Source organism: Coturnix japonica, chromosome 9 (assembly GCF_054131305.1).
Source record: "Coturnix japonica strain WE chromosome 9, WE-NBRP24, whole genome shotgun sequence".
NCBI classification, from domain to species: domain Eukaryota; kingdom Metazoa; phylum Chordata; class Aves; order Galliformes; family Phasianidae; genus Coturnix; species Coturnix japonica.
The window spans coordinates 31,110,817-31,126,714 of record NC_140671.1 but is presented as its reverse complement, the minus strand read 5'-3'; the positions used below and the strand labels follow the sequence as shown (position 1 = coordinate 31,126,714).

At 46.2% G+C, this 15,898-nt stretch overlaps 1 protein-coding gene across 24 annotated transcripts in view; it reads right to left on the bottom strand.

Moving 5' to 3' along the window:
* The window catches only part of CAMTA1 (calmodulin binding transcription activator 1), a 185,466-nt gene that overhangs the window by 129,121 nt on the left and 40,447 nt on the right, over positions 1-15,898 (bottom strand). For all 24 annotated transcript variants that reach the window (XM_015882491.3, XM_015882493.3, XM_015882490.3 and 21 more), the window contains one exon: positions 6,009-6,076. In XM_015882491.3, the coding sequence (XP_015737977.2) occupies positions 6,009-6,076 (68 nt within the window). The remainder of the gene's footprint in view (positions 1-6,008; positions 6,077-15,898) is intronic.

Genomic DNA, 15,898 nt, shown 5'->3' with positions numbered 1-15,898 from the left:
TACACAAGAATTGAAAATGGAAACTCCTGGTTTGAGGGATGAACCTTCTGGAAAGAAAAAAAAGGAATAATTACACATTTCTGTAAATAGCCACCAAGACCTCAACCAAGGAAAAGGAATCAGCGCAGGAGATCACAAGCACAGCAGCGTGCACGTGAACAGCACATCTGTCAAACACAGCAGCTACCTGCTTAGCAAATGACTCCTCGTTCCACATGAAGATAAAGCCGACTCATTACCTACACACGCTCTTATTCAGCACAAAAATCAGCCTCTGCAGTGAGCTGCTCATCTTCTGACAAACACAGTTTGTTATACAAATCAATTTGTATTCTTCAAGTCTGAATAGCAGGTCCTCCATTATGCACAGCTCCCCTCCATCAGGTTCCTGGCTGTTCCTCACGCAGCGCTCAGACACCTCTGGAATTTTAGCATGCACTTACTAATACACCCGAGTGCAGTTGAAATCATGCTATACTGATGATAAATATCACACTGCTAGTGCTGCCCGTCTGAAAAGGGAAGGATCCACACTCCTGACACAAGACATGTCTTCCCCCTCAGAATTTAAATCCCAGTGCCAGGTTTCCTGGAGGAAAAGAAGTCGTTGTCAATAAATAATCCCATAAATAGTTTGTCTTTAATCAGCCAGTATTTGCAGGCCATTAGGATGCAACAAGCAGCCTCAGACGCTCTTTCTGTGTGTTGTTTTTTGATGCGGAGAATGTATTGGAGGAGTCTGAGAATATCATTAAAGGTTAATTATGAGCAACTTAAAGGTTATTTTTGCACATCTCACCTCCTGGACAAAAGATGCTTCTTTGCTACCGTACCAGAATATCAATTAAGTCATCAAGTATTTAAAACGGGACAAAGGTTTTAACTCTGTTACTTTCCAACACAGTCTGAACCAACACTGCTTTCCTGGTCCTTCTGCAGCCCTACAGCCTGGCCAAATTCAGAGTGCCAGTTTTGTCTAAAAAGAAACGCTGTGTTTTCATGGACCATATCTATCGATGGGACAAGCTCACCAAAGGCCGGGCTGAAGGCAGACAGCACTTTGCCGAATGAGTCAATCACTGTATTATCAGATAATTGCTTTTCCTGATGAGTCCACGTTTTCCAGGGCTCACAGTGTCCATGGCAGGAGGGGTGATGCTGCAGATCCGCAGCGCTGTCCTTTGCAGTGATGCCACTCTCCTGAGTCTGCAGGTAAATATTAAGTGAGACAAGCTCTCCAATAGCACCAGCATTCACCTGCTGTCCTGCCTGAATAATTCATGGGGAGCATTTGAATGAAATACTTAAAGACGGTGAACAGATCTGGGCCACACATTCTGATGGCTACCAGCAATTTTGCTAGTAGGTCATTTTAAAGCAAAAGGAACGAGCTGTTGAAAGAATTAATTATTGGCTTCTCAACTCCCCTGGACCACAGGGGCTAAAAATCTATACAAATCAATGTCTATTAAAACCATCCCCATACAGTTTATCCTCTTCAGGGAGGAAAAAAAGAAGTAGGAAATACTGAGAGCAGTAAGAAGAAAGTGTTTAGAGTCATGAAATCTTTAGAGTGTAAAAAGAGATGTGCCATATTTAGCAGGGATTATGTCAAGCAGCATCCCAAGCTAGAGAAAGCTGACAGCTCACACATTTCCTTCCATGGAGGAAAAATAGGTCATACAGGACCCCAAACATGTAAACAGAATTGTCAGCAACACGAGCGGAAAGCACAGAACTTCAGCACCGGGAATGGGGAAGGTTAAGAACTGCACATATATGGAATGGAGGAGCTGTGAGTGAGGGGGGAGCTTCAAAGCAGGTGCTGGATCTTTAAAGTGAGTTTCTTTGAGTGTTGTTACTTCATTGAAGGAGAACAGATCAGATACCCTGGAATCAATCACATGTTGTCTTCATGAGACCTCCAGCCAATGTGTACTGAACTACTGCACTGCCAGCAGCCTCAGGAGGCACCTTCATCCCATCCCATCCCATCCCATCCCATCCCATCCCATCCCATCCCATCCCATCCCATCCCATCCCATCCCATCCCATCCCATCCCATCCCATCCCATCCCATCTCATCCCATCCCATCCCATCCCATCCCATCCCATCCCATCCCATGCAGCTCATCCCCTCCAGGCAACACTTCTGATGTGAACCAGCAGCCAGGTAGGTTGAGTTTAAAAAGGGATTGTGGGCACCTTGTATTGTAATGGCTTCCCAAGTTCTGAAATGCTTATAATAATAAAACAACATACGGAGCGTGCTTCTCTCCCACACCCCTTTATGAGTAACTGAATAATTACACTGAGAAAACCACAACAAATACAGTGTGACACAACGGCTGCAGCACGGAGCACACTGGAGAGCTGGACTGCAAAGCAACGACCTAATAGCAAATGAGCTCTACAGCACAATTGTTTTCAGTCTTCATTTAAAACCAACCTTAGTTAATCTCGCTTTAATGACACAGGAAATGGAAATTCCCTTAATAAAATAAGTTATGAATATTTATTACCCTATTTTTTTTTACCTGAAAATTGAATAATTCAATTAATTCTACTATTAATTATTGAGTACAAAATTAATATACTGCAAAATCTCAACTTATCTTTAGAAGCCCCCGGCAATCCCTGATAGAAATGGCTGATAGAGTGTAATTGTGATATATGTGTGTGCATGGAGCTGCGGAGCACAGAGCCCAGTGCAGGACTCAGCAGCATCACCTGCAAGAAGGAAAGTGCTCCGAGGTAAGAGGAGCTCTGCTGCTCCCTGCCAGATGCTGCCAACAGAGCGAAACCTTCCTGTGCTGCTGTGATGAAGCTGGTCCTGGCAGCTTTGTGATTTATTAGGTCAGAATTTATCAGTAGGAAACGCTGCGCGGCCCTACTGTCCTTGTCTATTAAATGAAAAGCAACGCTTGTTTTCCTTAAGCCGGGAGAGGGAAATAAAAATGCTAAAAATAACCCAGTAGGTAGCATAAGTAAGACTAAATTACTGCAAATAGATACTGACAGCGTATGCAAATCGCCATTGATTTGTATGGGTGTGCTGCAACTGAACTTGCTTTTCGTTCCCAAAATATTAATCATTGCCAAGTCTCGCTGCCTAAAAACAGCACTTGGTTCCTTTCAGGGCTGAAAATCCGCATCTGGGAATTTCCCCAACCACTTCACATCTCAGTACAAACGAAGGCTTATCACAGTGTCAGCTTCTGCAAGTGCTTCCCCAGCAGCACCCATCATCTCCCAGGCTTTGCAGCAGCACAGCACAACTTCTGTGCTCCAGACATTTCCCAACCCCATCCCCAGCTGAAAACTGATCCCACAGCTTCTGCTCAGCGCCTCACCTGCAAATACAGGCAGACCCACACTGGATATTGCCAACACTTCTAACGTGCACTTCGTGCAAAACGAAGACAGGTAATTAGAGGAGGCAAATCCACCAAGCAGAACTTTCTGGACTAAGAGTGCCTGCTTTGTCATTGAAACTCCAACATAAATAATGATTAAATTCTACTTGATATATAAATGTCAAGTAATTTTTGTTAAATGATTTGCATTTAAACTTGGAAATGTCAGAGATTGCAGTATTGCTGCATTAGCAAAAAAAAGCTTCGCCAATTTGCGCTGATGACTGGAATACCCGCTGCGGATTATCTGGCAAATTATCAACTAACCAAACACCATCACAAGGAAACATCAAGGTCGGTGCATAGCGAGGGAGACGTGGTAATTTATGTTGATAAACTGGAAAGCTTGAAAGACACTTTTAATAATATTCCGGTATATTTATTAGCATATTTTATCAACTAGAGTCATTTAACGAGAAGTTTCATAAAAAAAGCCATTTTAGAGACCATTAAAGTTTTCTTACAGCTCCTTTAATGTCACAGCAGTGCCATAGGACGGCTGTATCCGACTGGTCCCACACTGTAAGCACTGAAGCTTCTCAGTGAGATGCTCAGGAATTGCAGGCATACACCCAATGCTTGGGATAAACTCTCCCCTTTTTCCCCACCGCACACATTAAGTTCAGCAATCGGACACTGCAGAACTTGCTGCCTGCCAGGTCACGCCGTGCTGAGCCACCACTGACAGCTCCTCTGCAAGAGGTTGAACCCGACTGCAATTAAACCCAATATCCAACATTCACGGCTCTTGCTCTGCAATATCCAAATTCCAGGATACACAACCAAGCATGAGATTGCAATTATCCACATTTACAAGGAGCCCTAAGTAATACCAGGTTACGCTTTCAAAACCAAGGCCGGATGGTGGTTTTTCAGTGGGCAGATATCCAACAGACAACCTGTTTCTGTGCACAGAAGGGTATGTAGGCAAACAGGCAGCTCCCAGCCTTCCTCCCACCCACTCCTGGCCAAGGGGATCCAACAGCACGTTCCCAAAACACTCGTCTGCCCACTGCTCCCTGCGCACACAGCAGCACAGGCACCAACCTGATCCTGAAGCAGCTCCTTGGGTCGGCTGGAGCCAGTCTTCTAGCAGTGCTTCCTCAAATCGTACTATGTATCATTTTATTAAGAAACTCTATAAGTGTCAGCGATACAATTCGTTTTTATTAAATTTCTGAAAGGAAATTAGAAGCACCCGCAGCAGCAAACAAAGAACGGGGAACGTTCCAGTTCAGCGCAGGATCGATGTCATTAATTCTTTAATACCGAGAGCCCTGATTGTATGAACTCAGCATTTAACTGCTCCAATTAATTATAATAATAAAATATATTAATATATATATATATATCAAAATTCAACAATTTGAGAAGGTCCTTGAGCAGCCATCACAACTCTGTGTCTCCTGGGACGTTATTTCTTTCAAGTGTAAACATGCAGGTATTGCAATATTAATAGGAAAGGTATTTCCATGCATTGCCTTCAGCAAACCCAACTCTTAAAGTCATAAACCACTACTACAAACACAATGATAATCTCCTTTCTTGAATGATGCCACGTGCACCCCAACTTCTTAACGTGCTTTCTGGCCAATTAATGGGCTTGTGTGGAAGAAAGGTCAGCCAGAAATTATTTGGCCTCATTTCTGAATCTCGGATTACCAGCCAGGTCAGAAAATAACCTTTTCTAATGTTATCATATTAGCTGATGCATTGCAGCCAAGGAGTGGAGTGAAACAAAGCATTTATACACTCCAAAGACACAAAAAAAGAGAGATGAAACCCATTGCTGCCATCAGCAGAAAAGGCCCATTCACTGCATTTCTTGGCCCTTAAACCACAACAGAGCCCCACCACAGGAAACAACAGGGGTTTGCAGTTTGGAAGGTGGATTTGGAATAAGGGGGGTAAAAAAACAAGCAACACTGGAAAGCAAGTGTCATTTTACTGCATTACTGATGAGTAACAAAACTTTGTGAGTCTTAATGCAGCAAGAAATAGCAGGAAAACATCTGCAGTCTAAACTTAACGTACCAGACCCCACGGGACGGGGGAAGTTAAACATTTATGGCAGTGAGAAGAATACATGACATTTACTGAATAATAAACTGCAAACATGTCTGTTAATTTGGCTTTTTGGGATCTCCTCGCCATCAAACACTTAACCCCAACAAGGAAAACACCAAAATGCAAACAATCCCAGAGAATGCATTTTAAACAGGCAAAGCACAAGGGAAGGCTTTGTGCTTTTTTACTTATTTAAAGTTGGAGGCTGCGGGGAGTGCTGCTGAGATAAACAGCCCGCAACCTCACCCAGAGCCTTCAGAACCCGCTCGTCTGAGGGATACAATTAAATGTTCAACAATCAAGTTAAAACTTTAACCTGTCAAGATTGCAGCTGTTCTATTTTTAATCAATCTGATTTCATTCAATAAAATGCTCATTAAGTCAATTAATGAGACTTTGGTGTCACAAGCCATCAAGCATGACTGGGAGTTTTCACTTTGTGGCCAGCGGATTGATTAGCAAGTCAAGTAGTCAGTGGAAATCAGTCAATGTACATTTCACAGGCTGAATTATTAGCAATGTTACCTTGTTTTAGGGGAAGTTGTTAGCCATTCTTCATGCTTTTCAAACGTTATTAAATAAGCTGCAATTTCCTGAAAAGAAACGCAGAAAAAGAGAGTTATTGGCGTGGCTGTCCTGGAAAACTGAGAGTTTTATAGCACAGAACCTTCTGAGCGTCTTCGCCTCCAACAAACGCGGCCCAGCTCTGCCTGCAACCCAAACTAAGCCTTCATACACCTTTCACCATGGAAGTCCCTACAGCTTACAACAAGAACAACGTATTTCTGCCTGTGAACTGGGATCTTTGGAAACTGTTCCAGAATGCACATTATTATGGTTAAAAGCACATCTATTTCCTGCTTCCCACTCTGCTTCAGTAGCACCACCCTACAAGGACAGACCCAGAGCCTCGTGCACATCCATGGCACCACAGCCAGTCTCATAGAGCAACAGGGAAGGAGGCCTGCAGCAGGCAGGGCAGGCAGTGCCGGCACTGGGACCCGGCCTGGGAGGAAGGAAGGCAGTGCAAACACGGACACTTGGAGCTCAATTAAATATTTATCAATAGAACAACATCACTGCGGAGAGAATTGCTGAATTATTAATTGTTGCCATAAAAAGCCGGTGGGTGACATCCGCGTCAGGCGCTGCTCCCGCCTGCAGGACGGCACGGCCGGGGGGTGCAGCCCTATGGACCCCCAACACCGAGCTGTGGGTGCAGGTGGGAGCAGCGTGGGGCAGCCGTGTCCAGGACTGTGTAACGCCAACACGAGGGCTGCACTGCCGACCACGGAAGGATTTTCTTCTTTAAATGAGAGTTCTATATCAGGGTTTTTATCTGTGTAGCACCAAAGCTAAAAAAACCCGCAGTGCTCTCCAACCAGCTGGCCCAAGCATCTGCTGGAGCCACACAACGCAATTATATTACTCCCAAACGAGACGTAAAAATATCTTGTTTCCAATACTCTTGGTTTTAAGACTCATCCGTAACGTCCTCCGGGTGTTTCAGCGGTGCCAGATCTCTGCGCTCTGTGCTTTATTAGAGCTGTGTGAATGTCATATTAATGACTCCTAACCAACATGTTTACACTGCAAATAAATCCTCCCAGAACCCCCCGCACCACAAACCAGCACGCGTCTGCCTTCCCAAACACACAAACCTGCCGCCAGCAGCCTCAGAAAGACGCGGTGAGACCGGGCTGTTCTGCACCCACTTTGCACTGCGGGATCCCATGGCAGCCTGCAGCACCTGCACCCAAAGGCAGAGGCTGCAGGGATGCAATGCAGGGATGCAATGCATGGATGCAATGCAGGGATGCAATGCAGCTCGCAGCACCTGATGGGTGAGACGGAGCGCCTGGCTGGCGCAGCCCCACGGCAGCCCTTGGCAGATGGTCCGTATAAGCAGGCGTTTCAAGAAGCAAATCCCTTGAATGCGGAGATGGGGATGAGGCTGATTCACCCTCAACATCCTGCAAAAATAGGCAGGTTCCCAGGGTTTCAAATTAGCGAAGGATTGTGCCTATTCTTACATTCATTTACCACCATGAGGAGAATGAGAGAACTGGTAGCTTCCATGGCAGACCAAATCTGTGCTATGGCACTGTCAGCACCGAAAAGCAAAGCATTTCGGGCTCGTAAATCAAGGTCTCACCCAAAGGCTGATTTCCTTCCCCTTCCCAGCTGGCCTGGGCGCCGTGTGCTTGAGATCTTCATCCCCAAACTGTCAGGGAAGAAAAGAACCACAGCAACAAAATGCTGCTATTTAGAGGCAGAAAAAATTGTTTTCCTTCACCTCCACTCTGCTGACCTGGACACGCTCAGCACATTTCAGCAGACAAAAGAATAAGTAGATTTAAAGTCTCCATTATCATCCCACTCGGACAAACGGAAGCGTCAGAGATAAAGAATGGTCACAGAGCTGGATGTGTGCAGGAGGCGGGCGGGCAGCTCCTGCTTTTGTAAGAGGGCTTTCTTTCTCCAGGTAGCCACAAAGAGCACAAGAAAAGCACGGTGGTGCATCTGAGGGCAAAAAGCACTTCTTTAAAATACGGGAGCACGCTTGGCTGAGGTCACCCAGCTCCCAGAGCAGGGCACAGCAGGCAGCACTGCAGGGCCGTTCCATTAAACACACCATTTTCCTTCTCTGAAACTGCAACCTGTGTCAGCCCGACAGCAGCAGAAACAGCAGCAGAAACAGCAGCAGCTCGGCCCCATTGCCCAGAGCCAGCCTGCAACTTCCTACCAGCTGCAGCCCATGTGTGAGCAGTGAACACAGGAATCGGCGCTGCAGGCACAAGTGACCAGCAGAAACACGCGTGTGCACACATTGGGTGCTGCTCAGGGAGGCGTCCCAGGAGCTCCTGGCCCTCCTCAGGTAATACAGAAAACCAGGCCTCTGACCAGACCCAGAGCTGGATGTTCTGACGATTCAAAATGTATAATTCAATTCTTCTAACAGGATAAAAGCAGGATTCACATCAGCCAGGATAGGAGTTCCCAGAGGCTTTCTGCTTAATGATACATTACAGCCTGATTTCCCTCCTCCAGAGGAAATACCTTGGATAACAAGGAAAACTGAGCTCACGGCGGCGGTATGAATTAACACGTACAGCAAGAAGGCAGAACGGCCTCTGTGTGCTCCTCGTGCAGAACCGGGAGTCACGCAATGGGGGAAGCAGGATGGGATGTGCACAGAGCGCAGCACAGCAGTAGGGCCAGCAGCCCCTGCACACAGTGTGGGCTCAGCACAGCACCTCCTGCCCCACCTGGTGCTGAATGCACCCCCAGCCCCACTCCCCACTGCCACAGCCACAAAGGGATCGAGCCCCGGATAAACAAAAACCAAAGCATTTCATTTCTGGAGTGCTCCTGCTAAAATGGCTGCAAGTTATCCCAGTCAAACTACTCCAGGCAACGCGGAGCAGAAACAAGCAGAAATTCCTATTTACAGTTTGACACCTATGTGCCAACTTCTGTCACTACATAAGCAACGAGAATCTGGGAAAATAATCTCTTGTCTACCACCTCACATTGTAGCAGAACCGCAAGAAACAGATGACTCAGTGATGCTCAGTGATACTTGGAGCAAACGCTCGTCAAAAAATAGGCAGACAAAAAAGAAGAGCTTTCAGCAGAAGGCATGAAGTGAGCAGGGCTGGCTTCCCCCAGCAACACGGGCAGAAGGCTCAGGGGCTGCTGGGTGCCCCACAGCACAGGGGGTGCTGGATGGAGCAGGGCAGGAGGAGCACGGAACTGCTGTTTGAGTGGAAGGGAGACGTGCAGCTGTGCAGGCTGTGGGACAGACACTGGAGGAGTTCCTGGTGCTAAAACATCCATCAGCTTCACATTGTGACCCCTCCAAACCCAACTAAAGCAGTAAAGACTGAAATTCATTTCACCAAACCAACAGCAGCACTGGCAGCTCGGGGGCTGCGGAGCAACCCTTGATGCAATCACATTACCAATGAAATAAATAATTGCTAGAAGAGAAAAGCAGACAAAGGGAATATCTGCACCCACGGTGACGAGATGCACCAGCTAAGCCAGTGCAGCAGAATGAGTGATGGAGAGCTGACCTTTCAGAAAGAAACACGTGCAGCAATGAAAGCACGGCAGAGCAAGCAGCAGATTTGCTTGCAGGACCTCATCCCACAGCAACAGGAGCCAGGCAGCCAACCTGCTCCCCCTCTCCCACAAGTGGGGCCAGTAATGGAGATTCGGTATCCATCAGCTCTGTCCATGCACCACTTTATGACACCAACAGCACTTTTCCCTTAGAAAAGGGGGAAGAAATAGATTTATCACTTCGAGACACAAAGTCATTAAATAATTAAAAACAAAACTATATGCACAATAAAAGCTCTCTGATTAAAAAAAAAAAACAACCCTGCATTTTAATGCGTGTTAATTCCCCTAATGATTCACTCTATATGTCTTACAGGGTCAAATCAATGTCTTCACAAAAAATTCAATTAAATCCCATTCATCCTATCTTCCAGGCGAGCCATTGTTTGCACTTGTATCCTATCAAACCACTTCTCAGCCGCTTCTCACCCAAGATTACAAACAAAAGGCGGCGTGTCAGCAGCAAGGTCAGGAGAGAAAGACCCAGGCTTTGAAATCCCAACTCTGTCCTCATCTGCGCTGTTTAATTATCAGGAGAGAGAAGCCAAAAGGACGCGGCCGTTCCCTTTTCCCACACCAGTCTCTCCTCCAGTCCTGCAATGGACTGTCAGTGCTGTGTGAGCTGCTCCCTCCAGCCCCATCACAGCAGCCCGGTGCAGGAGTCCCACTATTAAGCCTGGTGGAACCTGAGCAATGTGACTGACTGAGCTCGTTATGGTTGCAGCCCAGTGTCTGGCAGCAGTGGCAGACCCAGACCAGTGCTCTCCAACCTCACTACGTGACTGCAGCTTCTCGGCCGCTTCAATATTTTAGCAGCACAGATACTGACACAGAGCTGCAGCAGGGCACGGCCCAGCACAGCACCCCTCGCCATAGAGCATCACATGGCAGCCATGCTCCCAGCATGCAGCCCTGCACAGGACATCAGCACTGAGCGAGGAAGGCACCCACGGGCAGGGATCCAACACACTGTCTGATCCCACAGAAGCCCATTACTCACCACGCTGGCAGGAAAGCTGCAGACTTTATTCTGCTCTGAGCTGAAAGACTTGCAGCAAAACAAAGACATCGTTTAGAAGAAAAAATAAATTACAAGGAGCTATAAAAACGCTCTGAGATTTGCACTGAACACCCCTGCCTGGCAGAAGGCAACCTCAGCCCGAAGGAGACGCACACAGGCAATAATCCAGTGCGGCCAAACCCAAATCACTGCGTGCAGACACTCCTTGGCTTCAGCTAATTGCACTTGATGCACTCAGTCCGGCCTCCACTTGTTCAAGGCACAGCTTGACATCCCCCCCCCCCCCCCGTTTTTTTCTTTGCAACTTCAAATCTTCCCACCTGACCTCTGCAAAGTGCAAAAAGAAGCTGGAAGCAACTTGCAGCTCCCAGCGTTTGTGCCAGTTACCTCAGGATACCTACGCTGTCTCTAAGTAATAAATCAGTAGTTTAAAAACAATGCCTAAATTTCATGCTATTAATTTGTATGAATTATGCACATCCGAATTAATAAACTTGAAATATATGCGTGTTGTAAGAGAAAGCATGAGAGCTCGTACGCAGCCCTGAATTTATACCACAGAGCTAATAAAATTGAGATCTCTTAAGCAAGCGCATTTATTCTCTTAGGAAATCTCCACATCCTCACTGCTGCAGAGGCACATTCAGCTCACAGATCCTTTATTGTCCTTCCACTCTGAAATAAAAATACAAATTTGTGATGATTATGGAGCATCTTCTCAGCTGGGATCAAGCAGTTCTCATTTCCTAGCAGCCTCCATCCTCCAAGCCATTAATATTCCGAATATTACAAACAGAAGCAGATCTGAAAGCCGCATGCAGTGAGCTCTTGCTATCTTGTTGAGATCAGTGGGACAACAAATGCAGTATGATTGCATTCGTCCGGCTGTTTCACCTAAAGGAGCCATCAAGTATAGGGAGGAACGTCACTCAGAACGCAGGAGAGGAACCAAAGCATAAGAAAAGTCAAGCAAACTTCTCACTACAGACCTGGGACACACAAGTGGGGTTGGTGCCCATTCATCGGAGTGAGGTGTGCCCTGCTGCAGCCCCAGGGCTCCATGCTGCCAGCCCTGTGTCCACTCAGCTGTGCCCGGCAGTGATGCCATCAGAGCAGGGCTGCCATCCTGCACAGGCTGGACCCGCTCATTGGCAGCGCGTAAGAATAAAACCACGCAGCGGAAACCGCATTTGGGTTGGGAGATGTTCGCCTTATTGCTTCCAGTTCCACAAGGCGACGAGTGGCTGGATTTCAAACAGTAGGATGTTTTCATTAATAACAATGTCTTACTAACCATCTGTTAAAGGTTCGTACTATTAATTTAACAAAAAAAAATGGAATAGATTACTCTTACAGTTTTCAATTAAAGTACATGATGTCTTCAAACTGCAACCTTAATTAGACATTATAAGATGACATTTAGAAATCCTGAGCTCTGATTAGCTGATAAAGTCATCTGACTGTGAAGAAGTTCCACAATAATGTCATGGCAGCAAGTACTCAATCTGCTGCCGGAATGAGAGCGCGTCAAGTCAGCACAACCCAGCTGAGAGCCCCATGGCAGCCCCATTCCAGCACTGCATCCTGACCTGAGAAATGGTTGGAGATGTTTATTACCCGAGGAGAGCACGGATGGGGCCGCACAGACCACAGGGCTCAGCACAGAGCTCAGCCAAGTCCACAGGTATTTTCTTTGAGGTCAGCACGGCCGTCCCTCTCGGTGCTTAGCTCCTGCCACTCCATCTTAAAGTGGCAAGCGGACAACTTCAACACTTAATTTTCAAGGCCAGACCTGGCACAAAGCAACTGGAATAAGATAAGAAGTAATTTTCACCCCCAACCTTGGAAAGGAGGAGGGAGAAAAATCCATCAGTCAAGTGAGGGGTGGTTAAAGAACATGTGAGTGGAACGAGATCTGCCTGCACACAAAGAGCAGCAAACGTCCACAGGTGGGTCTTCATGATGGCACAAACAACTGCGCACGAAGGCACCGTGCTGGATGTGCCTGCATCAGTCAGGCAGTGTCTGATGGCGTTCAGATGGATTTTAGGGGTCCTAAACTGAGGGACAGTCCATAACAGAGGGGTATTAAATAATGCTCCATCTCCAGCAACTGGCAGACACCCACAGCCATGACACAACTGTATGACCACCCCTTCAGTGACCTTGGCCCACCCCTGCAGCTCCACCCGCACCCCCACCTCCAAATTCTATCCCTGCTGAGGATTTAGGCTGTTATTAAGCAGCCCCAGCCTGTACCTCATGTTTTTATTGTCTTCTTCAATCAAGAAAGACAAATAGAGAATATTTGGCTCTTCTGGCTTTTTTTTCAGTACAACAGCAAAGTTAATTTAAGTTGGATGAGTAGTAACTGCAGTAATACTTCAGGCAGTATCCGTGTTATTAATTTAATCTTTTCCCTCCTTTATTCAGGTTTAAGTACCACATCATCAGCAAATGCACTAAGTTTAACGTTTTATATTCTGTCTAAATTGGAAGAATTCAAACTCACTTGATTTCCATTTTTTAATGGCAAGCACGAGCTCGTTGCAGGTAAAGAAGTGCTTAAAGCTAAACCCCTATCAATGGAACAATCCGATAGCAGATATTAGAGGAGATCTATAGCGGGGGAAAACTGCAAAGCTATTTACATTAACTTCTGTCAATACAAACGGGCACATTCTCTGCTGAAAGGCAATTTCATCTGCAGAATCAAGGCACTGCTCTCATAATCCTTGAGCTTGCTATAGACTTTTCATTAACAGCAATAAATGTATAAGGCTATGCGAGCTCATGAAAGGAAGGTTTATTTATGGGAAGCCGATACGCACCCACTTGTAAGAGCACCAAGGTGCAATTCCTCAGTGCTTTCCCAGTTCTGAACACACACGAGGTGGGGATACCCACAGCCCCAGCTCCTGCAATGAGCCGTCAGCCCCACGACTAGGCAAGGTCCATTACAAGGAACTATCAGCACTAATTGTCCCCTTCTGCACATCCTCCACTCCAACGTCCTCTGCTGTAATAACGTTCCACATCTCTGCAGAGCATCTTTTCAGCGTGTTTCTGCATTACGCCTCATTTTGTAACAGTTTTTCAGTCCCACATAACGACACAGTTCAATGCAAAACCAGATATAAATCTGGCTTAAGAGACTCTCAACAGGAATTCATTTAAAACTGTAAATGTTAAAAGATTCCATGCCCGATTTATGGAGTTTTCTTATTTCAAACAGGGAATTAAAATCCCCCTTAAAAGATACACATTAAATCGTGATAATAACGGCTGGAATGATGGCACGGGTCAGACGGCCACAGAGCAGCCCTACACTGAGCTCAGCACTGCTCCCCAACCTGTGCCCAAACCTTAATTACTGCAAAATGTTATCTTGGATGCCGGCACCTATCTAAATAATGCAGCGAGTTTACCTTAAATGATTATTTAATGGTTTTATTCCTCTTGTATTGTTTACATAGAGCACGCTCCCAGCTGTCTAAGGGGCTGTGAAAATACAGCATAAATGCCCCCGTATCCTTGTGCAAACAACACTCAAAAATAAATAAAATTTATCAAAGCAAGTCACCATTATCCTTATAGCAGTTTTTAATGTTTCCTTCCTGCGCACAGATAAAACTGCACTGCTGTGCTGTGGTGTTTGCAGCGCCATAACCAAGCAGAGCCAGAGCAATGGAGGAGAGCTATGGGGAGCTGTGCCAAGGTCTGGTGCTGCTCTATTTCAAGCAACAAAACCATCTAAATGGAAGGCGGACCTGCATTAAACACAGCAGTAAACAAGAGGAGAAACTCCATCAGATGAGCGCTCTTCAAATATTTATGTAAATTAATTACTCATTACTTGCAGGCCACAGACCTATCTCTTAGCAGAGATCAAGAGCTTCTTGCAATGCAGTGCTCACAGATGTAAAAGCAGCGCAGGGAGCAGCTCCTCTGTGTGTGACTGCAGCCAGCATTGCTGCCCCAGTCCTGAAGGCCATCAGGTCACCTCCAAACAGACCCCAAAACCCTTCAGCCAACTGCAGCAATAAGGCTCCCACACTCAATCTTCAGGACCCAAACATCCCTCGCAAATCTCCCCAGGGACAACCCAGCAGAGTTTAAGGCCTTTTGCTGCCATTTTTCTTCATCATGCAGCTGCATGAGTACAATCAAATAGCAGCACGTATTTGTTCTCCTTCCCAAACATCCACCTAATTAATCCAAATAAATCTCTAAATGAAAACCAGAATGTCAATGGGATAAAAAAGACCTTTTGAAAGTGTTGATATTATCACCTAAAACATTATAAATGACCCCATTACGGAGCTAATTGAGAAACACGCCCACCTCCCACCAGGCAGCACGGAGCTGGGACTGCTGCTCTTTATTTTACCCCCATCCAACCACAGCCCAGAGCCGCAGTCTCACAGAGATGGTTGGCAAAGGATTGTCCTGAGGGCCCAGCAGGTGAGAAGCCCCCAGGTGTGGAGCACCCAACCTGCAGCAGGTGTCAGTGCGGCTCTCAGGGTAGGTTAGAAAAGCATGTGAAAATAAGACTAAAGTGTAGAGAAAAAAAATTAAATGGAAGTGAAAGTATGAGCAGGCAATTATTGATTTCCAAGATGCTGAAAAGTATTGCTAATATCTCACCTTCTTTTTGCTTTTCCTTTACAGGCTCAATTGTCTGAGAATGTTTTCAGGCTGCTACACTGATTGCTTATACTTAAATAACACGTGTGTACGAACATCAATCCTCACAGCAACACCTGAATTATAATACTGGTAATATTAGCAGGAATCCCAGCAGGGAGGAGCAGGACGGCTCCTTGGAACAGTTTCACCTGGAGGCGTCCAACACTTGGAGATGTGGTCAGTGGGACAGCGGGGGGGGCTGGGGATCTCAGAGGGCTTTTCCAACCTTAATGAACCTGTGATCCTTAGCTGCAGCCTTGGGGCACTGTCCTGTTTGCCTCCCCCTTTTTGCCACCTGCTTGAGCTCATGGCTGTTCTCACGTCCCTGCTCCCCCAGGTTCACACACATGCTTCTGAGCCCCACTCTGCCTCCTTCTGCGTTCCAGGTAATCTGGTAAATTGTACCTTAAATCCAAATGTTAGGCTCTCTTTCCTCCTTTTTAGTGTTCTCGGCTCATTAAGACCTTCCTCCTTCTTTTAACTGTTACTTGAGGTTTAAAATGAAAAAGAGAACCAAACCCTATGAGAAACGAGTATCAGAACCTGGCTGCGATTTCCCATTCCCAGCTAGTGCTGC